Here is a 26,430-nt window from a genome sequence, read left to right as displayed (position 1 = left end):
GTTACCCTAGAAACCCAATGTGCCCTTTCCCGTACTTTCTCGCCTGTTATAGTTACTCCTGGTGCTTTCACCTCATTCTCCCCCTAGTTTTCATCGCTCCAATCCTTTCGACCATATTCATTCTCTTGATTCTTCATCTATAGAGTTTGTGCCTCGCTCCGTTCCCAAAGTGGTTAGTAGCGTTCCTACTTTTGCATCACCTTTTTTCCAATGAGATAACCACTCCCATGCGCCCCAAAGGATGAAGCCAACCAAAAATAACGTCAATTTTATGGACTAAAAATGCACCAGATCAGTTGAATTTTTGTTGATCGCATACTGTTACCACAGTTCAGAATAGTCGATTTTAAAATATCCCACATTTCTCTGCATCAAAAACTATAATCCCGTATCATGATTATTATGATTACTCTATTCAGATCAAATGGATTTTTCGTCTCTCTATGAATTTGGAATAATTCATCTAGGGATATCTGGGCACGATTTATCAGGCTGATTCAGTACGTTACACAGAGAAATGAGCTATTCTACCATGTAGGCATTTAGTCTAGGGAAATTGTTATACTATTTCTCTTTGATTGCCATTTAGGGGTGCGTTAAAACCTACCTCACTCAGAGAAAAATTAGGAATTTGGAAAAAATCGATTTTTCGCGTGACAAAATTCAAGATCTGACAACCGATACCGGTGAAAAAGTCAATTTTTCTTTTGAATATTTTCTTGTTTTGTGTTTCACTAGCCACTAGGGAGTCAATTGACTTATATTCGTAACTCTTACGCCCACACTTAACCCTAACCCCCCAAATTTATTAAGAGATAATTTGATGAGTCCTCCCGCTTCACATTTTCCACTTTCCATACTTGAACTCGATCTATTTGCATAAATAAAAAAGTTCGACTATTTGATCCAAATTTCGAATTGAATTTCATTATTCAGTCCATTTCATCTGGTATTCACACACCTGCAGTAACTGCCCATACATCAACAGCGTCCCTTTGATGCGCTACTGAGACTCATAAACTCACCCGCATTAAAAATTACCGACAGGTTCTTGACGAGTTTCCACACATTACGAAACCAAGACGATAGACCTAAGCAATGGCTCGAACCTGGGGGGTTTGAGTGATCTCAAGTAAAATTACTACGACCCCACGGGAGGCATTGCCGGACGATCGAATTTTCGTCCTCCCCAGGTCAGAATCGACAATGGAAACAGCTCATCAAGCCCTGCACGCGAAACTTGAATATGCTTATTCAGGGCTAGGTTCCAGCTCGGATAATCCCCCATTCAGCTCCTCAATTGATAAGACCATTTGAGACTTAATCCCTGAGACTCGGACAAGGCTCTACTCGGAGAGAACTTTTTGATGAAAATTATCCTACCGTTTTATAAAAGTGTATCGTGAGTCATTACAATCTCGTTTCGAGCTTGAAATTTAATGATAAAAATTAATATATGACGATCTATTTTCATTCGAGATGAGCAAAATTTTATTCCACTAGTCCAGTAATTTTTATACAAATAAGGAAAATTATGAAACGGCTGGTAAATTTATCCCACCAGTACAGTAATGTTTACTCTACCAGCGCATTATTTTTTCGCAGGATAAAATCTCTCTGGTCGAGAATAAAATCAGATCGTATATTAATTTTTACTAAATTTTGTGACAGAAATAAGGCAACGGCTCATGATAAACTTTAATATCGCGGTCGAGTAATTTTTATCAGAAAATTCTAGTGTAATCCTAGACTCGGGTGAAATTGCAAGCTTCACCTTTCACATTTTTACACTGCTCTAAATTAGGAGAAAATTATCTAATCCGGTCCACCAATTATCTCAGCATGAATAGAATTAAATGTCTGTTTTAATTAACGTATTCCAATAATACAAAATAATCCTTTATTTGAAACTGAATTCATCAACAATTTTAATTGGACTCGGAGTTGCGATTGTATAATATTCCTTTCCAAATGTTGTAACAGTTTACAATTTATAATTCCCGTGAGCCGACAAGAAAAACCAACAGTCCTTTCGCAAATTTAAATTGCATCATCCCTATCAGAATATACGATTTTTACCCCCGTATTAAAAAAAAATCCTACCCCCAACGCCCATAAATTTCGAGTTATCATTGGAATTCTGTGCGAATCGGATAAATACTTGGTTGGCACCAGTATATAGCTGCAGCTATCGATTATACCCCGTTGCACAGAACGGTTTAATTGACGCTCCCGTGTATACGGCAAACTTGACCCGGCCATGGACCTGGATAGCACACCACTCGGCCTAACCGAGAATCCGCACATATTTTCTTAGCACTAATATAGGAGCGATAGGACCATAATGATGATTCAATCGGGAATTACGAGGCGGAGAAAAATTTTTCATAAAAATTCTCGTACGAATACCGGGAAAATTCCCAATTCCCCGATTGTGAAAAAATCTCACGCCGTTGAGAGAGAATTTGTCGGGATTTGCTGGTCAAATATCCGGAGATTGCTGGAAAATTTTCCCCAACGAACAAGACAGATTTTCCTTTGAGCCAATAAAATTTCCAGCTCCAACACTGAACTTTTCATTCAACTACCTGAATATTGTCACTCTAAATCCTGAAAAAAAAAATTAGTCCAACTTTGAAAAAGCTCTCCTCTTCACCTACTCGACTCAAGCCCATAAAAACTTGATACTATCTATTACTACCCAGAAAATGTACTCCGAGGAGATATAGATTTTTTATACTTCCAGAAACAAGACTCTTCTCACTTTGCTATGCACTTTGAAATTCCCCTGGCAATGCTGATACACCTACAACTTCCAGGATGTCTCTTTATTCTTAAAAAAAAAAACAGCAAAACGGACTCAACTCACTGCGTCTGTCAGTGCTATTTGAACTCATACATCGGTGAAAATTCAAAGTTGCACGTGGGGGAGACGCGAGGATCGCGTGACCAGAATGCACTGCAGCGAGAATCGGGAGCGATAAGTTGGCCGTTGGAGGCGGGAAATCGGGATCGCATCAAAGTGGAATCGTTATGCCGACGCGTCAGGTCAGGGAGGGGGGAAAATCGAGGGGGTGGAAAGGAGAAAAGGTGGCGGCGATGCCGGCAAAGGAGGGGTGTGAAATAGAGTTGACATTCCTGCAGATAGAGGCAAAGAAATTGAGGGGCAGAGGGCGCTCTGTGTTGATGCAATGGAATGAGAAGCGAGTGGAGAATGCAGTGGGTATCAGGGGCAAAGGATTGGGGGAGTGAGGGAGGTCCAGTGGGTGAATTCATCGATCGTTCGGCTGTCATTGATCCTGAGGGAGTGAAGCGTAGCAGCTCACCTAACTATAGATAATGCCCGGCTCACCGCCAAGTTTATCCAGCATATAACTATTAAACAGTATACATGAATGGATATGGGTTACTAACCTCTTTGTCACCCCGGTTATAAACACGGCAATGTAAAAAGGCTGTTTGTCCAATAGCTGTTGTTACATTTCTTGTAACGTATGTCTCGTACGTCGGCACTTCGCTGTTGTTGCTACTGTGGCCGTATATTGTACGCTGATCGCGATACATCAAACCTGAAACAATGGCAAAATATTACCTTAACATTTTTGGAGGTCGGAAGGGATGGAAGGTGGATTGTATTAATTATCGTGTGAGATGGCTACCCTTTCATGCGAGGCGATAGTGTATCGCTGGGCCTTTGTTCTTTCACGATTGGTTATTTATTTATTTTTTTTTCGGCAATAACCGCAGCAACTTGAACGAGATATGACGACATATATTCCACTGGTCAATCGATCGAATTTAACTCCCTGTATGACCTGGCCGAACTCGAAGGGGATAATAAATAAACCAGTGTCGATAAAATTGACCGAAAAATGTTTCACGTTCGGTCCAGATCACACTTTTATATACCTCGCATGATTTATTGGAGTTGTGCTAGGTGCTTTTTTTTGTCCAACTTGCTTGTGTATTTTGTTGGTGGTAAATGGTGGTACATTGTTTTTTTTTCATCCAATGGCCTATCGGCTCAATTAAATCAGAACGAAGGAAACGAGGCCACAGTGGGAGGTGGGGAGGGTAAAAATATAATTTATGGAAAATTACGTGTTGGAAAATCGCAAAGTGTTGACATGATATATTTAGTAATGAGAGGTGGTGGGTCTTTGGGTTCGTTGTAATTCTTTCCTTACGTAGCAAGAATACACTTCTGCGGCCATTATGGAGCCATGAAGGGGGCGGTCAACTGAGGGCGTAATCGAGGGTAGATTGAGTATGGGCTTTAGATGAGCTCAGAGAATGTGAACTAGATACTTTCGGGTTATCAGAAAAAAGAGGGTTTTTTTTACGTTCATGGTCTGTATCTCTCGCAATATATAGGGATCTATATTTATCGTTGGGCACTGGTCCAGTCACTCACTGAAATAGATTTTTTTTTACCTAAGGATAGATGTATTGTGTCGGGACCGAGGAGAAGACCGCGCGCGAAATAATAATCTGATTTGGAAGGACACGGGGTGGATGGAGTGGGGCGAGGGGAGAAGGGAAAAATCAGAGAATGAGAATATCAGAGTCGGCCAATATGCTCCCCTGCTCTGGCAACAGGGAGAGTGGTTATATCGTCCTTGTTGTCCTTGGAGTATGGAATTGACTGAATAGTGGTGACACGCACCGCAGATGGAAAAGAGCATCCCTCGCAATGAATCGTTGGCCATGTCTTTGAGGGGAACCATAAAATACAGATAAATGGCGGCGGAGGCGTTCGACTGGATGGCCAAGCACGATTGGAAATGTCCATCTACTCCTGGATGTCTCGTCCAGGGTTGTGTAAGAATAAATATCCCAGAAAATCCCTTGGTTTATTAACACACTCGATAAAAATGTCCTGGTGGAAAGCATCCATGGGTGGCCCATCACATGAATCTTTACGAATTACGAGGCGGATCAAATTAAATGTTTGAAAATTTTATCAGGGAGAAGGGAAAAATTATATGTTTTCAAACAATTTTTCAGAGAATAATTTCTACTCTAAATATACCACCTGATCCAAATATTGTATTGTGACTGCTCATACTCAGAATCAAGGAAATTATTAGTTAAACTACTCCGAGCACTGGCTGATTATCTGGGATTTCCCAGAAGTTGTGTTGCTGCGTCATATGTGCGTGAAGTTTGACGGCACCAACAGCCCCAGCACTTGCGAGAGAAGCCCCATGTCAAACTCTACACTGATGTTTGCCAGCAGGTTAAATTCAGAGAATCACTCGACTAATTTACAAACTCTCAATTAAAATGTTAATCACACTTAAAGCCATCTCCGACTACTTGAATCGCCGAATTAGTCCTCCCCATTGCACATAATAATAACAGTGACCGTGTTTACTCGGTGGCAATCTATTGAGATAACCAATAAGTGTAGAGGACATAAATTTAGCCCGCAGCACACCCCGAGATGGTCCTGCGATACAATTTAATTTATTCACCGCGGAAAATCCTCTCTCTTTCTCCCTTCTCACCAAGTACAACATCCGGAATAAGATTAATGGATTTAGTACTGTGGTGGTGACTATCACAGCTGAGAGTTCAACGAGGCTTCTCGTTCATGTATAACTCAGTGAGTGAGTGTGAGCGGAAGGAGAAAGTGCAGTGGTAGGTTGGGCTTTCTACCTGACATATTAAATTTTTCGCATCAGCCCCATTCAACGTCATTTTTCCACCGCTTTTCAAAAAGTTCCGCGAGTTTGTACCTTTTGTTTTCCACTCTTAAACCCTCTTGTTTCCCTCCACCCATCCACCGGGTACTCTTTTAAACACCAAAAAGTGTCCACAGGGAAGAAAAACAGAAAAGAAAGACATATCAACGATACCCTCATTTTCCTCATCCAGCAACGAATTATGAGGAAGTATATCGTCTGCATACAATCCACCTGCACAGCTTTCATCCCCCTCACCCTAACGGGAATTTACTTCAGCAATGAAACTTTGATAATCCGGGAGCGTTGAACAAAAGATTTATAGGGTAAAATTTACGGTGTATAATGGGTCCTTATGAGAAGGGGTTATATAATACGGATAAAAGTTTCTTAAGTCCGGTAGAACGCTTAATAGTCCACCGTCCGAAGGATGCCCGCTTCTCAGTAATAACGACTAACAGGAGAAAAATATGATCGAAAGACAATCAAAAGATTATGATGAATAAGAATGCACTGTATAAACTCTTGTAACTTTATCCTCAAACTCAAACATCGGTTTTGCTAGTGTAAATTTATCCATCGGTAGACAGGGGATCTTGGTTCGTACAAAGGAGTTAGACTCCGCCCGAGTGTGGATACCACAAAGACCCTCAGATGTTCTCCCACATACCTATCCACCATTTTGCCAGTATCGAATGTCCATTGAACCAAGTTCAAGAGCCGATAGAGAGAGAGAGAGAGCGAGAGAGAGGTATACACACAAAAGCAGAGATGGTGAGAGTTGCTGGTGTTCCCCAAGGCGAATCACATTTCTCGCTGATCGTTTAAAGCACCTAGCGCGAGACCAAGTGCCAAGGGGCTTTGGATTCACGTGGCAATGGTGAAACAAGGAGCGAAATTGTATCAGACACTGCGGAAATATCGAATTGAGTCGGTGGCCCGTTATTCCTGGCAAAGACGTTGGTTTCCTGCTGAGCTTCTCACCATAGTTTTCATCCTTTTTCGACCGAAAATAACGCCTCGGGCTTCCGGTACCAGCCGGATGCCACACGACTTTTCCCTCTATATTGGCCACGATCCCCTACCTCTCCCCCCCCCCTGCTCACGTTATCCCTGGTCATACGAGCGAGATGAAGGCTGGAAAAAAAATTTACCCACTGCGGTCTCACAGCGCCGTTTCCCCTTTTATAGGAAGCATATAAGATGGGTTAGATCGACTCACACCGTGACCAGTTGTATAGATATAGGGGATGTCGTGGTGAATGTGTACCAAGATAGTTCATGAACCATTTCAGGGGCTGAGGCTGTATGAAGCTACCAGGGAACAAGCCAATATGGTGCATCTACTGGAGAGGAAAAAAAACTATAGCTTGGTATTCCCCTCTGGCTGGCTTCTTCATCACACTGAAGCCAATATCCTTCATGTTCTTGGAGACACGCTCGGCTGTTTTGCATTTATGCGTCATCTCCTGTACTATGTCATTGTGACTATAGGTTGTTTGAAAAGTTTTCTGCAGGATTGTACCCAGTGCTCCGATGGGCTTATCGGATTTCAGTGGTTCACCGGTGAATGTTGGTTTTTTTGTGCTTCAAATTTTAGTGTAAATTCTACTCTGCCTGTGATGGTCAGCATTGGAATCGCACTGATAAGGGGGCTCCCTAGCGTATAATGGACAGCGGATGGTTGATGAATGGATACCTATCTCTAATTTGCACACCAATTATTGTAGATGGAAATATATCCGAATGTAGAATCAACATCGCCAACCAAACGCATAACAAATCCTCGGTAATTTCTCGCAGGCTCAGTGCGGACTGGCCCCATTATTTCCAAATCCCATGAAATGCTGTGTAAAGGGTCTACACAGCATTTCATAGTTGCGAAGGACAAAAAAAAGTACTGAGAACGAGTAGAATGAGATGTGCAAAGCGTGTGCACGAGTGGCCAACGGGCATTTATCCAATATCGTAGTCTAGTCACGCACCTTTCTCCACCGGGCATCTCTTACGCTTGTGGCCTCGGTACACAGTAATCCACAGGAATTGCACACCCTCATACTTGGCTGCGTTAAATTGAAATGCCCCGGGTACAGAAGTGAAAAAAAAATTATTACCCTCATTTTTCCTCCCTCACCTTTATTTTCCCCAGTTTTTTTCCCTCTTTTGCCACTTGAGAGGGTGGGAAATTTTTTCATTATGATTATCATTTTTCCATAGATATAATTAGGGCATTCTGAACTAATTGAATGTGCATCATCGCTGGGAATAGCCCTGTTTCTCTCTGTACCAGTTCTTCATCAGAGCCCTACTCGCTCAGTATCTTCACTTGACTCTAATGTACTTTTAATCGATTGCTAATTGAGCTCTCAGTCACTCCACTCATGAATTCCTTCCGCCCTATCTAATAACCCAGTCCTATCACTATATCCATTCTTATATATTATGGAACTATAATGCTACACAATCCCGTTTGAGAATGCCATGAGACAAGGGGAGAAACGTTGGTGAAATGTGAGCTCATCATTTCCATAATTTCTACCCTTTCAATCCCTCTTTTTAATCTCTTTTTTTCTATTCCATCTCAATTTTTCAATTCACAAACGACTCTCAGTACCCAGGAGAATACTGGGACGTCACCAGAAGTGGTAAAAAATCAGTCGAGTGAGACGTCCAAAGATTGGGAACAGAAAGTTGAAGGAAAAAGGAAAGAGAAGAACATTATCTTGTGCTCTTTGCTCATTTCCCCGGGGGTTTATCGGAAATGAAAAATTCCAAAATAAAAGCACGAGCCACGAGCACAGGGGGGAAAGAACCGGAAGGGCTGAGGGAGGGATGCAAGGGGGGAAGTAGATGGAGACGATGGTAGGCCGCATTTGGAGAACTCGACTGCGAGTGGAATTTTCAATAACCTCCATCAATGCGTCCGCTGTGAAAAATAAGGGAATCACCGAAAAAAAATTATCGAATTCATAGCGCGTCTCTTATTCGTTTATCAATTTTGCCCTGAGGGAAATTGTTGGTAAACAGAACTGTAGTGTGGGGGGATTTGTCTGACTTGAGCAAACGGTGGCCAAGATGATATTTGAAAGTATTTCAAGGGGTTTGTATCGTTGGCCGGAATATTCGAATGTTACAGTTCAAATAAATTTCATTTTGGTTCATCGATCAAAATGCCATTCGGCTCTGCTCTTCTCCTCCTCGACTCTTTTCCCTTCCATTCTGTCTTTCATTCATTTTTCTTTTGCTTTTTTATTCCCGGAATTCCTTTGCTTTCAAATCGCTTTTTGTTTCCCTTTCTCCATTTTCCTCTCCTCATCGCTCTCATTCTCCAGTATTTGTGCTTTTCGCTGTGCACACACTCAGTTTACTCTTAGTGAGGCGATATAAACGAGTCGTCGTTACGGCTAGCGCTCTTCCACACTGAAGGTTTCTTCACCCAAGCACTTTTCAAATAAATGACAGATTTTTTTTCACCTCTTATAGTTTTTCTATATCTGAGTTTTACTTTGTTTTACGCTGGAGAAAGAAGTATACACAGACGTGATTGATTCCAGGGGGTGGATTTTTTTATAACTGGTTAAATTCCCTGCCTTTTCAGTCCTAGTCATCTGATACGACCAACTTTTGCGCGGTCCCGACAGAATGTATAATGGTAATATTTTATATTGCTTAGCTGGAAGTTGGATTACTAGGGGATTGGCAGAACGGACAAAAGTCATTCGACACCGACCCACGCAATTTTCAGATGGATTGCCTGAGGCATCAACGGGAAACTCAATATCCAGAATTGGAAGAAAAAAATTATTTGTTGAATGCAGGTACTCTTATTAGTAGAGTTACTCCCTCGAGGTATAAAAACACCATTTTTATCACAGCGATGCTACTGTCTAGATGGCTATAATTTGTAATTAGTAGGAAGGGAGAGATCGGTGGGCGTGCAGTTACTAGTTTTTTTGATATCTCATTTCCATTGCTCCCAAAATTTCACATGAATCAGTAGGTTTACAAGACAGAAAAAGTTGAAAAAGTACATGTGATTATGCATATGATGATAAACCATTTTCTTATTGCATAAAATTTACTGTGTAATGGAAAAAAATGAGGGATCAAGTTTTGATTGGGTGGTGCGAATTTTTTTTGGCAGCGCATGGAGAAAACATTTGGATAAAAATTATTCTAGGCTAGAGAAATATTATTATGACGCCTCATAAATTGTACCCTTCTACCCCGACAATTTTTATGGTTGGTAAATTTTACATTATCGCTACAGTCATTTTTACCCTACCACATAAATTTTTATTTTCAGCAGAGTAACATTTCTTTAACCTATAAAATAAAATTTCATCATCATATATTAATTTTTAGTGTTTTGAAATAGAAATGAGGGGACGATGACGTGTGCTACATTTTTATGGAACAGTAAAATAATTTTTTTCTAAAATTATCGCCGTCTAACGCATTCTGCCTGACACGACGCTGATTTTTGCCTGAATTTTTCACAGAAGAATTTTGGAATTTTGTTCTCCATCCATTCATACGTTTGTAGATTACGGAATATCAGACAAAATTATCCTTTTTTTTTCCATCAACACGTCGTAATTATTTTTCAATTTCCCCGACATTCCACAATTTTCTTGCGAAGTAACGTTGACGGCTCAGTACACGAGGAAGGTACAAATGACGTAATAAAATAAAACGAAATAAAAAGCCTTACGACACATCAGCCACGTACTTATGGCTTGTTACTTAACGTGTATTGTATGAGAATTATAAAATTGTTTACGAGTTTCTGAGCTTCACGTTGGAAAACTCGTCGAGACGTATTCCAGGGGAGCTTTAAACTCCGATTCCCGGGGATGAAAAATATCTGCAGTAGTGCAGGAGGCCATCCTCTTTGCTGAATGAAGAGAAGAGGTGGGGATACGCCTCTCGAGTATAAAATGTGAGCTCGACCCAAACTACTCTCACGGTGAATAGTTTCTCCAGGGGTAACAACTCATTCCTGGTTTGTGTCTCTTTTATTCCACTGATCTTCTGTTTTTGATGATCATCTTGAATTTTTACTTGGACGGCTGGATGACTGCTGAGTCTGAGCTTTGTCAGATGGACTAGAATGCAATAGGATTACAGACTCTACGGGCAATGATCCGTTCAACTGGATTTTACTTGCTTTGGCGTACATACCCCCATGAGAGGATTATACCGCTCCTCATAAGTTGGACAGATGCTCGCTGAGTAGTTGAATGAACTTCGACATTGCCTAGGTTGCGATCCTGGGCAAGTTATGTTTTTAAACTGCAAATATTTTGTATCCGAAATTTTTTAATGCTCCTCTCCTGTTTTGAAGAGATTTAGTTACCTTGGATTTGAAATACTCTAGACGTCTGGGCGTACTCTGGGTAATGAAAACTTCTCTAGTGCTTCGCAGTCAATTTCTCTGGTATGGTAAAGCCTCAACTTTTCTTATCAGGAATTCATTTTTTTTTACTCGGTGAGCGTTTATCCATTCCCGCCGGCCCCATTCCGGTATGGAGCTGAGGTTTTTTTTATTTTAATTAAATATTTGAAGTATTTCGATGGAATAAAACTGCAAATATTTCTGTTGCATTTTTTTACTACTCCAGGCGAAAAGGAGAATTTTGACGATTTTGTTTACATGGGCGTAAATTAAATGAAAAGAAATCCTCTTTATTCATAAGCCGAAAATTATTCGACACACATACCAGCCTCGTTTAATGTTAAAACCCCAGCACATGGAGAAAAAAATTCCACAATTTTTCTGGGAAAATTCAGGCAGAGATTACCGTATTATCCAGTAAAATGGTCAATTGTCTAGCGCCAGAGGAATTCTCGTGCATGAAAATTATGGCTGCCTCATCATGTGACCGTTAATGATAACTCATGTGACGCATTAGCACCTCCCATAAACACCACAGCCAACCATTGCTATTAACGTGTTGTTCAGAAATAAATTTGTCACTTCGTTGCGGCGAAACTTTTTTTGATTGACAAATAAAAAGCGATAGGCAGCCGATGGTTGCGTTGTGTCGGCACGAAAATAATACGAAAAGTTTTCTCGGGCAAAGCGATTAAGAATATATAGTTTCTGCGGTATTGGTGGAAAATGATATAAAATATCGCAAAAGGTAGAGAAGAAGTTGAATCTAACGTCAAAGTTTCACAGGGCATTTTCGCTTGGACTGAAAGTTGGCGTGAGATTTCCAACGATGGAAACGCACCGGGGCAGACATTTAATCGATGGTGCGAGTTAATCCAATCCTCCCTCTCCATCACCACCAACTGCTATGCAACTCTACCTCTCAATGAAATTTAGATTGCGAACGAAGTTTGTGGAGGATGTACTTTCTATTTACACGTGAGAATTGTGGATGAATTAATTTGACCTCCGGTTACAACTATGAATCTAGGCATGAACTACTTGTTGAGATTCGTTGTATTGAATAAATGGCTGGTATTACGAATCAATTCTGCAGATATGGTATTGAAATTGGAGGAGAAGCTCTATCGATGAGAAAGATTTCATTATAACACAGAAATGAAATCAGAGTGATTTTTCCAATGAAGAGTTTCTCAAAATATATTTTATCGATATATTAAATCATAAATCCATAATTAGCCGATTTTCTTATGTATATATATGTCAAGAATGACCTACTGCGCTGAACCAAAAAGCAACTCAAATTTAAAAAGCTCGTGAAACACCTCGTATTGACTGATTTCATCGTCGGTTCATCATTCGCCCAATACATAGGTTAACAAGGGCATTCGGATCTGTTTCAATAAATTCACCAGACGATATTCTCCGGGTGCGTCTCTCGACGCTCCCTGCCGTTAAATTGCGAAACTTTCGAATATGCTAATTCCTTGGCCAATCCTAATGTCTCGTTCTTCCCACCGCTTCTACTCGAAACTTTAACCCTTACAACATACACCATGACTAATTTAACCGAGGCTGTTCACCCGAGGTACTTAGACAAGTATTTTGGCTTCTGCGTTGTCCTGCAACGTGTTCACATTAATATCCCAGCATCACTGCGTAAACCATTATAAACGTAACAAACTTTATCCAGCCATAACAACAAAATTACCAAATGTACTTGTACAACAAATTAACTGGATGAAACATTTTCCATCTCAGTATGTAGATTCGAGAATGCTGTTTAGATTGAACCGTATGCAGATGTTTGGAGATTGGTGAGTGACGATGGTAGTCTGTTTGATGGAGAATTCACTGCATCGGAATGCCGTCCCGAATGATTTTGGTGCATCGTGTGCCTCACCGATTTGCATTCCACAATTACCCAAGTTCTCGGTGAGTCTGCATCCCACGGGAAATCGAAATGTTCGAGGCTTTTCAAAGGGACAACACCCCCACCATCGAGTCTATGGTGAATTGTTTGCGGTATCTATTGTAATTCTATATACACCTCGGAATAAATCAATAAGTCACTCATGTGCTACCATCGCTCAATCTGGTTTTGGGGTCAATTATCGTTTAGCTGTATTAATATACCGTAATAGTCTGGGTGACACTGAATAGCGATTGATGATACCGCGGCTCATTTCAACTCATATTTACCGATGACAATGGAAATCGTTATAATAATGACCAACTTGAAGAGTGAGCTGATTGAAAACACTTCAACCATAATTCCCAGTGACATACTTTTGCGGAGCTCTCACCTCAGTGATTAAAAAATATCATCAGGTGGTGGCCGGTCATTAATTAATTTGTTTAATTAAATTTACCGGGAAATTTTGGGAGGCCAAGTGTATTACACGATACCAGTTACAATGTATCCCTTGTTAACTGGAGCTATTTCAATAGGCGAGGGAGATATTGAATTTCCGTGTTTCCAACTTTAATAATCGACGAACATAATGTCTCCTCCCCCTGGGAAGGGGGGATTTTTCAGTTTTTTCTTTCACGTGGGCGACGACTGGAGGTAACTACAGTGGGATCGCATGAATGAGTGTAATGACACCGATATGAATTGCGGTATTAGCAGGGCCATCCGACTCTAGCACATGTTCATTAAAGTACTGCATAAAATTTGTTGAAATATTTGCATCCCCTAAGCACTTGCATTCGGAACTTATGGAGATTCACGAGTTAATAATATTTTTTATTTCACCTAGATGAGGCTGATGAAGCACTTCAGGTACTGGGGTTCCATTGAAGTTGATCTCTCCGCTTGTTCAAATTTGAGAGAGATGAATAAACTTCATAAATCCCTATTTCCACTTCCGACGGAGGTATATCACAGTGGTAAGTAAATAACAATTAAAAAGGAAGCTACTAGAATATTCTTTCACTATCGTCTTAATTAATTATCAATTTATTCAATCCATTCAATCAATATTCAGCAATTTCGAAAAGTTTCGGGACAGAGCGTGACGATTCGTCAGTGAAAAAGACAATGACAGACGTTTTTAATTGAGAATATTATGCCACAATTCACTCGTCATATCAATACCGAATATTGTCGATGAGGAGAACGTAAATATTAGTTTAATTAATTAATTAATCCCGAATGGTTGAGGATAACGTATTTTTTAATTTAAAAATAGGATAATCCGTTTGCCAATTCACCAAGGGTGAGTTATCAATAGTCCGTAGGATTTCCCCACTCATCCCATAATCCCCTGGATCACGTGGCAAATGGACAAACATGCGCATCAAGATGGAAGACAATGGGCACGAACAGTCAGTCCCCCGAAGATAATTACACGTCTATCTGTCATATTATTACTGGCATGTAGCTATTGTTATTCGCATGTACCTAACCAAGGACGATACAATGCTTACATATCTACTCGAGTACTAGCCTACATTCTATCTCCAGTCTCTCGCTTCCATTGTCTTACAATCTCCTCGTACACCCCCTGAGCTCTTGCATGTCCTTTTTGACATTCACGAAGATAGAGAAAACAATTTGCACAATTCAACGCACAAACAGCAGAAGGAGAACACTGCAAAGACTGAAACTTAGTTTTTGACAATCTCCTCGGGGGCAAGTACCCGCTTTGTTATAATTTCTGAATAATACATTGTACAAAATAAATTGTGGTGGGTTATCTGGAAATGTTGTTAGCACTGCCCAAACCGCTGGTAAATATTGAAGCTAGTCTACTATTAGTTTTCAACGTCGCTAACTATGGGAATGAGATTATTCACGCATTTATGGTCGCCAGAAATGGTTAAACAATAATAACTGCTGATATGAGGGTTGGAAATATATGTTGAATATTTTCATCATAATGGTTTGAATTTTAGTATCGTGATACTGAAACTGGAAACTTTTTGCTTCCTCAGAGGTGTCTGTTAACATTGACTGCACGGTATTTGAAAGTTTGTTCGATGTGATTTAAATAATAGACATTCATTGTATCCATTCACTTTGCATTGGTGATTGAGAAGGAATTGTTCAATTCCCAGTTGGGTTGGATATACCATACTGCAAGAAAAATGTGAAAATTCCTAGTGAGTTTAATAGAACTTTTCCAGAAGGCAAACTGGAATTCGATGTAGAGGGAAGAAAATTCAAATATCGAATTTCCATCATAATATTCTCCATCTACATATTGTTACGTCAGGAGACGTATCGCGTTCCTCCGTCAAAATTGATGGGAATAACATTAAAAATTGAAAACAATGGTATATTAAAATATTCAATAGAGTGTTTTTCTCTATTTTATCGTCATTATCTACAACTTTAACAATTGATATCTGATCATCGGTAGAATGGAGTATTGAGAACTATATTAATCGAACTGCTCACTCCTTCAAAGCCCCTTTTTTCCCGAGTTTGAACAGTCATTCAGGTGTAACGTTTTATACGAAATACTCATCGTAAAGACCCCGGAAATTTCCATCGGATATTTCATTCGTGAGGAGAGAGCATGCGTCCTCAAGAAGAAATCACCCACCCAGAAATTGTACAGAATGAAGGAAGAATTCGTCTCATAGCGAGGAATATTAGAGAGCACATGCTTGAACACGATACTCCATCTAAACTGCACTATAAAGCTTATTAAACGTTTCTACCTAAGACTGTGCACCATCTGGATAAAATCTTGGTGCGTACACACAGCCAAAACCACGATATTAGTTTGAATACATCGTTAGCGGGCTCGTTCATCGTACTTGCTGCTCTCCCAAGGTCTTACACGAAAAGCTGATTACTGTGACTGTTAATAGGACCAAGTTTCAGACCTAATTGTTGCACTGAGTCCTCCCCCCACTCGAGCAGTATGCAGCATAAAGACCAGGACCAAACATACTGATTGAATGCTACCATGGAAAGATACTTTTGGCTCACGAATCACAGGCATTCTTTGAAGTCACTGTTGACAAAGCTCCTGAAGATTATTTTGGACGGATTAGTCCGTAAAAAGAGCATCCGCAACATACTCAAGGAATAATGAGCATTAAACCGGGAAAGTTGTTGTGATAGGTCAGATAAAGAACGATTCACGTGTAGGATTAAAAAAAAAGCTTGCAATTGATAGAGGTAAAACTTTTTGACCAAACGTTAACAGTTTTCCAGTCCTATTCTCCCGGAAACTGAGTGCGATGCATGTGCGTTCTATGGATCATGAGCGGACGGGCTGTCTGATATATCCGCCCGTTGACTTTGGATATCGGATTAAACTGTCGTGTTTTATCTCCACATTCCCTTCTCATTCCTGTTTCTACCTCGGCTTTCGTTTCCTCTTTGATTTTTGTATTCGACAGATAATCTCTTTTATCATCATACGACTCTCCTCCATACCAAACACCGCTCAATGCTGAGGGAAATGTAATATTCAATATTGAATGTACCGTATTATAGGTACAACACGAGGATTATGGATTCACTCGTATATTGAACATGAAATTCACAAATTGGTGTCACTCGATTTTCTATTGCCATGGAAAACTGTTTTTCAGTAAGCTGAGTATGTAGGCGTCAACAGAGCTATGAGGGAGGTAAAATTGAGATAGCTCTTTCATATTGCATTCCCTTTCAGCATCGGTAACTCTACACTCTCCCAAAACAGATTCAACTGGATCAATTCACCAATTGGTATGCACCAACTGGATGGGCTTTTCCATCAGTGTATTGGTGTACCGAATGAATTTGGTCCTACTACGATTGTGAAAGCGTCAAATACAGATTCTACAAGTGTGTTGAGGACATCAGATAGTGAAGCATCACCTCAAAATACCACGAGCACAGGACATTCGTGTATATGGGTTTCAGGTATAATTGAATTACCGAATAAGCGACAGTGGTCCATATGCGGTATAATGATGTCGACAGGATTGTGGGGGGGCTCGATCCAATGTTGGTTTGAGGATGAGCATTGGGATTGCTAAAGGGCTTGTGTGTATGCAAGCGATTATACCTGCTTTCCAAAGCTACCTAAATTCAGTTGCTTTCAATTGTACATGTAAGTACCTGCAATCACCCTAAACATTGATGCAGACCATCGTCGAATCAAACCCCTATGATATTCTGATTCTGATAAAAGCATTTTCGATATTACGTGTATGGATGTGGCTGGTGTATGTATTTGGGTATTTGGAGGTTCCAATGGAGTGATCCGGGTGCAGGGGCTTCCAATATCGAGCGATGGCTTCAGTACTGGGATATCAAAAATGTTTTAGCTTGCTGATGATATACATCGGGCAGGATATACAGGGAAATGGGAAGAGAGCGAGCCTCCTCTGCATGCCATCTCGGTGGAATCAGGGGGGTCGAGGAGGTGGAGGTGTGGAGCAGGTGACGTCTCGCTCACCCAGACTATTCGCTTCGCTTTATTATGCAAGCACTCGGTGTGTCCCACATCTTATATTTCATAGGAAGGCAGGACAAGATTTACGCAAGATGACGGGGTACACTTATGTTTTTCTTCGTCTCTACATAACTTTGTTTTTCGTCTGTCTCTAGGTTCATATATTGGTACTGAACGACAGAAGGGTATGGCATTTTTTTATATCAGCTACTACATTATGTGGATCCAGCGGCTGACTGATTGCCAGTCGCTGACTGGAGTGGAGACAAGAGTGAGGAATTGCCGGCGATTGGTGGAGATCCAGAGTGTCCGGAATTCTGAATGCAGTCTCGTGAAATTTAGAGACAGTAGTGGGGATCCAATCATTCGGGAGAAAAGTGAGGATGCTATCAAATTGAGCGATTGCGTGCGGAGAGGAAAAATTCAGGAGCTGAGATACAGATGAGATACGTCAATTGTATCGGTGATGGCGTGCGGGAACTTCCTTGGGATATTCTATGACAGGGAAATCGTTGGCAAGCGGGAATCCTCGAGTATGTTAGAGGCGGTAAGACGGAATAGACGACTGACCCCGACAATAAAATTCTCAAGGCACCTTCGTAAGTCTGCCAAATTCATATATCTATATACACGGTTCATGAGGTAGATACATTTATAATCTCAGGATTATTCTAGCGTTCGTGCTGGGAATAAACTTTTCTGGTTTTTGGAAATCTTTTATGAATATATTGTAGACTCCTTCTCTAGATAAAAATAACTCAAGATTTGGAATACTGCCCGATTGTCATTGCCGTCCAACCACTCGAGTTTTCAACGAATCGTGAACTCTGCAAATACACATGCCCCGAGTTATACACATGGCTTATTGAATTTTCTACTTTATTGCATGAAGAAATGATCAAATATTCCCCCACTGGAGGAATCTCATTATCCTTGTTAATGAAATTTTCAACCGACAATTTCTAATTGAATTTCATGTCAACTTCACCATTATTTTCATGGACATTCACTAACAATACCATGTCCACGTGCGAAAGTACCACACTAGTCAAATCAAACAGAGTGCGAGGGGCGGAATTCATTTGTGGTACACTGGTTGTTTGCTAGACGTGAGAACACTCACATACGAATAGGGGAGGGAGAAAATTTTACTGTAATTAAATTTGTATTTCATGCAAGGAGATGGGTTGTATTTTCTGGAGGACAATATTGACGATTTCATTCCGAATTACTTTGACACACTCTAGCGCTTGTATTAAAAATCGATAGAAGATAAGGGCATTCGGGCCATTGACCTAGAAAGAGAGCTTTTCAATAGTATTTACAATAATTTAGTAATTTTTACCTCGATCGTCGGTGAAAAATTACGGTCTAGACATTTAAATTTGCCGAGTAGATCTCGTAAGTCGCAAGCGGTTAAAGAATCTCAGGAAAATTCCGATGAAAAAAACAGAGACAAGCTGTGAAAAATAGAAACAAAAAGCCCACGAATGACGTAACAAATTGTTTGAGGTTTTTACCATCATCACAGCGTATTCCTGAGACAGTGAAAAGCTGAATGGTTTTTGTGGTACCTCGCCACGCGATATAATTCAATGTCAGTTTGCCAGCGGGTGCAGAAGTGGGAGGCTGACCATCTCTCGGGGCACTATATCAAACCGACCTAGACAGGCAAACGGCCGCCTGTGGCCGTTGGGGCCTGCCCTCCGCAGGGCCTCATACAAACTCCATATAACGAGTATAGAATTCATACCGCCATCTCTCCGCTTCAGAGCACTATCCCCCTTCGTTGAAAAGAGTGTATTTCAGCCCACCCTCACCCATCAAGATTACGACATTGGATTATTTATTGGTACTCCGGGTGGGAGAGTTTGAAATCTCGGTAATTTAAGTACTCGCTTGACTCATCGTCGGCATTTCCACCGGAGACTGACTGAAAAAAAAAAACTTGAAATCAATTTCACGTTCGCTGTAATGCTACCCTCAGCTAAAGCGCCTGTTGTCGTGCACCAAAAAGTTTTACACTTCTCTGATATTCTTTTTTCATCGTTTTTATCCTTCGCCTTCGCCATCCTCTCCCTGGTACAGTCAGATTTTCTTTTTCTCCCCGGTCCATCGAGGCACGAAAGAGCCCTTCTGAAGGCCACAACGACCAATGTTCTGGGAAAGCAATAGGGTGCGAAACTTTAATGGCACTCCAAAAACTTTGTCCCGGGTCAGGATTCACACCCTCTTTCCTGCACATCCCAGTAACCAGCGTTACCTGATACAGGTATGGTCTAGTGATACTCGTGGGAAGTTCGTATATGAAGGTAATGTGCAATAAAAGTGGTTTTGTTAGCAGCAATTTTTTTTATCGACAAATTCGTTCCTAATTTCTGCTGTTCAGTGTCGCGGGAGATATTCTAGGATATTGCAAATATTTCGTGAGTATTATTTCTCGACGAGGAGGAATCCTGGTAAACATATTCTTGAATTTAGGGGATACTGGCACTGAGGGTGATTCAGAGGGTAAAAATTACTCGACGAACTGTGAACGATTACAAAATTTGAAAGTGAAAAATTTTCCGAAATACACTGATCATCGATTTCCAACGTTACTGTAGCAACAATATTGGTCACGGAGAAATATTAACGGTAAATCACAAATTTGCAACACCAAATGTTGAAATATTTGAGGTGGAAGGACACATTGGTGGTTCATCGTGTGTGAATTACCCGGTATATTGTTTTCCAAATAATAATCATTTCTACTTTATTTTTCCACTGAATGCATGGAACGTTAATTGAGAAGATAATGATGACTAATTACAACACGAATGAGAAGCCCCGTAATGGTAATGCTAAAGTGACTTCAATTCACGAGCAATTGAATCCATTATTTACTACCGATGGATAGATAAGTGATACAACCAATTGTACGGGTCTCCGTCCTCAGTAGTTCAACTCAACCATTTGTCAGGCAGCTCGATGAGTGACTGTGTAATTCTATGTGGATTAGTTTACAATTACGCACTGAAGAGAAACTAATATCCGTTCTCATCCCCCGCAACCCGAATCTATTGTTCCTCGAATGAAGGAAATTCAGCTCTCGGATGAATAAAAAATTAACATCACATGGAAGAAAAAAAAACAGATATTCCAATTACTTCAGCAAAAGGTAATCCTGGGGACGGTAATTCAACGGGAAAGTAGATTTCTACCCATTTTCCCGGCTGTACTATTTCCCCTCTTGAATTGGTGCGGGGCATTGCTTCTTTTCCATTTCCGTTTTTAATCCTGTTTCATTTTATCTCATTTTTTACCAATGAACTGATCACATCGACGGCGCATAATTCTGTAATTTCCATTCACATAAAAATTAATTGCCTCAAAAATTTGCTTGAGTCCAGTTTTAAGTGATTTTTTAGAATTTTTTTTTTCCCATCGGTAAAAAAATTGTGTCAGTAGAAAATTTTAATTTCCATTTTCCCCGCTGTGTACAAGCCACAAAAACTATCAAACTATCTCCACCGGCGGGCTCCACAGCCACGAAATCCGGTTAATCCCTTTGTGCACGTCGAACATACTACCTCGGCAGTGTAAAAAAACTAAATAAAAAAAGAAGTAGTAGAAAATAAAAATGAGTGCCGATAAAAACTCCCTGTCCACTATTTACCAAAAAAATGCTCAAAATCACATCCCCCAAAAGCCATTCATACGATCATTTGAGTAAGTGTTCGAAAAAATAGAATAATAATAAGAATTGACGTTCAAAATTCAACATAAATCCCGACAAAAGCCCACTACAATCCTCTTCCCAGTAGAAAGCCCAGCCCATAAAGATAGAGAAACGTAAAAATATACAGACGCAGAGAAAAAAAAAACAAGGAATGCAAACAAATGAAAAAAAAAGAAACGAAGTAAGTATCGAATAAACTGGAACGAGTGTCAATTCACGGTATGGTAAAAGTGTCGTAAAAGCGATAGCTCTTGTGCCCATATAAACTACTTAACATTGCAGTTCGGTATCGTTGGTAGGCAGCCGGCAGGAGAGAAGAGCTTTTGGCGAGGAGAAGTACTCGTGTAGAGGAGTAGGAGGTGCCTCCAGTGCAATGGGAAAGTGTCCCAACGGCTCTGTACTAGTAACCAAGTGAGGAAGCTTCCTCTACACTTGTTTGTGATAAAGTCACCGACCCGTTACATTCTCACTCCACATTAGTCGCCGAGCGCCTCGTGCCCGGCCTGTCCTCCTTTCACCCTCTTATTGGGCTCATTGTCCCATTGACCCTGTCCTCCCCACCTCTGCGCCCACCCCTTCACTCCCTCCCCCCAGCCATCTTGACTTGTTTTTACCTCGTTTTCCGAATCACTAACAGTTAATTGCCGCAGAGGGATAATCCAAGCTGGCGGTGCGAACGACAAGACCCCAAGTGGTAACCCACCACCAGCCATTGGATCTAGTATGCGGTACAACTTCTCCCTCTATTCGTATTATCTTTACCCATGTAACCTCTGTACGTAGAGGGGTAGATGGAGAGAGGAAGGGGAGGGTTTACAACTACAAATGGCTGCGGCAGGTAACCCTGGCTGTGGACCAACGAAACAAGCGGTTGCAGCGCTTTTCATCGCGGGGAAAAGCCCGTTTCATCGGATTCCTGATTGCCAACAACAGACTCAACCGTTTTCGATGACCATGCCGGGTCGAATGCGTCGAAGCATTTTGATATATTTCACCAGCCCATCTCTCCCCTCGTTCAATCTGCTACGTCAATGTCTCCCGCTCTACATTTTGTCACGCATGTACTGGGAATTTTGGGTGCTGTCCTCCCTCGATATTTTCTAATAAAAATTGGCTGAGGATGCAACGGGTTTATTGAATATGCATAGCCCACGGGGCGTAGATGATTTTCCATTATTTTTTTTTCCACTGCCGAGAATTTCTGTTTGAAAATGCCGAGCGTCTGATGGCATGGGTAAAGAACCAGCGAATATGGGAGGGTGTAATGGCTATTGGATGTCTTTAAAAGCTCATGCGTCAGGGGTTTATATTAAAAGCGTCCCTTTTTCCATGCGATTGACGACCGGCGTGACATGAAAAAGTTCTTTTTTGCAATTTTTTTTTCGTCCGGTACCACAGATACCGCATTGTAAAAGAAACGTTCCCCTGTGATTTATGAATTTTTAGAGAATATGGTAAAAGATTCAATGTTGCCGGCTTCTTCTATGGTGAATATTTCGTGATATTAATATTTTCTTACTGTTTCATGTAGCTATAAAAAGAATGGAAGTTAATTGAATTTTTTTTCAAACCCACATGCCGCGATATATTTATCAACAGCCGGCTGTTTCTGGGCGGGTGTATTACACCACTACCTCCTTAAAACTTTATGCTCTGACCCTCAAACTACGATGCAACAAGATTTTTTTTTACTTTTTATTGAAGTATGAAATTTATATCTGCGACTAAATTCCCTGGACAGCTACGTGGAGAGGAATTTTTGGTGAAAATTATTTCGCTCTTTCGTGAATGTTTTTTGAAAAATTTTGGGTGTGTAAACATCTCATTCTATTTTTCCTTAGAGATATAATATTTCACTTATGTCAATTATGGGGATAAACTATGTGGATAGAAATTATTACAGAGGGAGAGAAAAATGTGACATAAGTGAGATATATCCACGGAAAATACACGTCTACAAAACGAAAGTATAATTATTAACAAAAAAATTCTCTCCGCGTAATTATGAAGCATTATTTAGTCTTGTTATTTTTCTCGGGTTCTTAAACATCACTTTCCATTACCTCCGAGGATCTCCGCGGTCCATTTCAACCGAAGCAGAATGATGGAGCTTCCATTGAAAGAATTTTTCACGTTGGGTTCAATTTTTCGTGAAATTCAAGAAGTTTTCAATTCGCTTCTCGATATCTTCCACACTTTTTTCCTCATTGGGTTTTTTTTAGTCAGGGCAGTCAGTGACTGGATTTGTATATCATGGTAAGGGAATGGTGGATAAAAGTCACCGGCTGGAGAAGGAGAATCCAGTGAGGAAAAACGAAAATCTCCAAACGTTTTCTTTCTACTCAATTCCCACTCTCCACGTGCCCCTCTCTGACACACATCCACTGATGAGATTCAAGTACGACACGAGGCTATCCTCCAACCTTCAAGCGGTAAAGTGATTTTCCCTCAAACATTTCCACAGATTTCCGGATTTGTGGATTCGTGCGACAACATGGGTGGATATGGAAGGGAATAGTGAAACGTCTATATCATTTCGTATGCGTCATGTATATTTAGTTAGGTATTTGCTTCACGTCAAAAATACGAATGTCAGAAATCACCGGAAATCAGGTTGAAAATCTTTGTATGAGTACAAGCACCCGGGACATGCGCATTTGACATTGAATCGAGCAATACACCCGTGAAATTTCAATCTGACCGACTGCCAAAATTCTCTCAATCAAACTTATTCATTCAATTTACCAATCACGAAGCGATAAATTAGTTGGTTACGCAATTCCGATGACTGAAATATCCGATTCTGCGCATCATTGAATCTATATTGCGTAATTCTTCAGTTAAATGGCGAGTGGAAAGGGGGTGGGGAGGGAAATTCAACCGGTTAAGAGGTAATGCATTTAATCCATTCTGTGAGAGCGTTGAGAATGGCTAGAGTGTATTTGAATAAAATTATTAAAACAAACTTTTAGTATTTCCTTCCTGGAAAAATTTTCTAGACGTCGTTGGGGTGTCGTGACATTAAAAAAACATGGAATTCATAAAATCCAGTGTGGTTTACTGCCTCATGAATATGAAACGCGGTGAGGGACACAATTAGCAGGTATATCCCGGGAATGTCGCATTAATTCTGTTTGCAGTGCATTCAAGAACTTTAATAGTATTTCCTACAATTAGGGCTAATAATATTTGAAAAATGAAGAGATATATGATGCCATGAATTTCACCTCAACAGCGCTAGAATTTTTCCAGAAAATATCAGCCTCTTGCAAAAATTACACGTAAGGAAAAAAGACGAGAGAAAATTGATAGCGGCGAATAGAATTTTTGATGAATCTATCAATTTCCCTTTATAAATCAACTAATATTCGACACTGGAGTTGGCGATGAATCTCAATAGAAAAATTGCTGGACGTAAAATCGATGGGAGGGGACATCACGTCGTCCATTAATCTCACTTGAAAAATAAAAATTTACCTTGTGCACCGGGCGTCTCAATCATCAGGAGCCAAAGTACAACCGTAAGCAACATTTTGGGTCATTAAAAATAATAAGTCCCTTGAAATGCAATAATAATTCACCACCTGATACTCAACACTCTTCTTGACACTATACGTCACCCAGCGTCTCTGTACACTCGCGCACAAACACACAGTAAACACTTGGTGTCACCGCAGGATATCCACCGGGGGTTCAACATACGTGAGCCCGTCTCAATACCACGGCTTCCTTGCACAAACGTCGATCACACCACGCGACAGTGTCACGCGATATTCTCACAGACATCATCCCGGTATCATAATCATAGGTGTCAAGCATTATACAATAAACATTGTAGTTGAACTATCGTACGATAACGACAATTTTAATTAATTTCCAGGGGAGTTACTTTAATCAATTGTGAACGTAAGTTTCCCGATAACAATTTAACAGTTATAACTGCGAAAAAATATGTTAAATTGTCTGATATGGGTTGAGAAAAATATTAATAACGATTGTTTTGAGTTATGATTAATTTAAATAGGTATTATCACATTTTACGCTTTAAAAAATTAGCGAATACGTTGCGCTCATTTTATTTTCACAGTGGATTTTAAACTTTGCCCCGGACAAAGTGAGCGGATGAGTTGCCGCGCGCCAAATGAGTCTGCGGAGGGTTGTTCTCGAGTTTGACGCTTGCGTACAACTCCAACTGCGTGGAATGGGCGAGAATCCAGTGAGTAGGGAGAGTAAGAGAGATTTTATATTGTAGTTGTGGCGCAGGGCAAACTGCTCTGTCAGTGATGTTGGGAGATATGAAGGATCCAGGCGGTGTGCAAAGTCACGCCGACATCCTGACCGAATGACTCTACCATCACCCCCGATTTGTGATTCTTCAAAGCCCATTGGCGCCCCTCGGTTATAACTATATGCAACCATGAAAATGTCTGCTACTGATGCTGCCATCGTTATTTTTAGCCTCAGTGGGTATAGCACCCGTCAAACACTGTAGCCCAGTCCTTAAACACCCCCGGGGGTCGGAGCTACCGCAAAAAGCGCATTGCTCTGCTGGCATTCTCACTCACTAGGTGACCTCAATGAGGAACAATGAAATAATAAGGTTAAATCAAATGGAGAGAGTTGATGGAATTCAATCGGGGAATTAGTTTGGTTTGCAAGGGGATAATGAGCAAGTGCACTCGGGCGAAAGGGTATATTCCTATTGAAAAGGGAGATTATGAGTCCACGACATGGAGAGCAATTTTCAGGAAATTTTGATGATTAGACTTCATTTCCGGTCTGGAACGATTTTATGATAAAAATAAATATTTGTGTAGCGGTACGGTAATAAATACACTGAATTATTGGAATGGAAGGCGAAATTTATTATGCGCCCAAATGAAGATTAATCACTATTTATTAATGTTTAATAAATTTCGAGGGAGAAATGACGATGCGATGACTCGTAATTCTGGTCAATAAAATGTTAGAAAATTTTTTGTCAAACATCTACCCTGTGTATATCCCAATTAATTACAGTAAAATATAAATACAAAAGTAGAATTTTACTTAGGACCTTGATTCTAGAACAAAAAAGTACCTATCGGAAAGTCTTTAATAAAAATTCGCGGTGTATTTCGCAAATTAAACAAAAACTTGACTGGACTCACTCCCACGGCCGACCACTTTGCTACAGAACAACTTGGAACTTTGGTAGGAGTTGAGGAGAATTTCTATTGC

General features: G+C 40.5%; 1 protein-coding gene across 1 annotated transcript in view; it reads right to left on the bottom strand.

Moving 5' to 3' along the window:
• Positions 1 to 25,341, bottom strand: part of LOC135164472 (zwei Ig domain protein zig-8-like) — a 99,209-nt gene extending 73,868 nt beyond the window's left edge. Inside the window, exons 1-2 of the mRNA XM_064124865.1 lie at positions 24,688 to 25,341; positions 3,415 to 3,569 (exon numbers count right to left, since the gene is read on the bottom strand). Of these exons, the coding sequence (XP_063980935.1) occupies positions 3,415 to 3,569; positions 24,688 to 24,742 (210 nt within the window). The 5' untranslated portion in view covers positions 24,743 to 25,341. The remainder of the gene's footprint in view (positions 1 to 3,414; positions 3,570 to 24,687) is intronic.
• Between the last annotated feature and the right edge of the window lie 1,089 nt (positions 25,342 to 26,430).

This window comes from Diachasmimorpha longicaudata, chromosome 7 (assembly GCF_034640455.1).
Source record: "Diachasmimorpha longicaudata isolate KC_UGA_2023 chromosome 7, iyDiaLong2, whole genome shotgun sequence".
NCBI classification, from domain to species: Eukaryota; Metazoa; Arthropoda; class Insecta; order Hymenoptera; family Braconidae; genus Diachasmimorpha; species Diachasmimorpha longicaudata.
The sequence above is the reverse complement of the archived record's forward strand: the minus strand, read 5'-3'. Positions and strand labels throughout refer to the sequence as shown.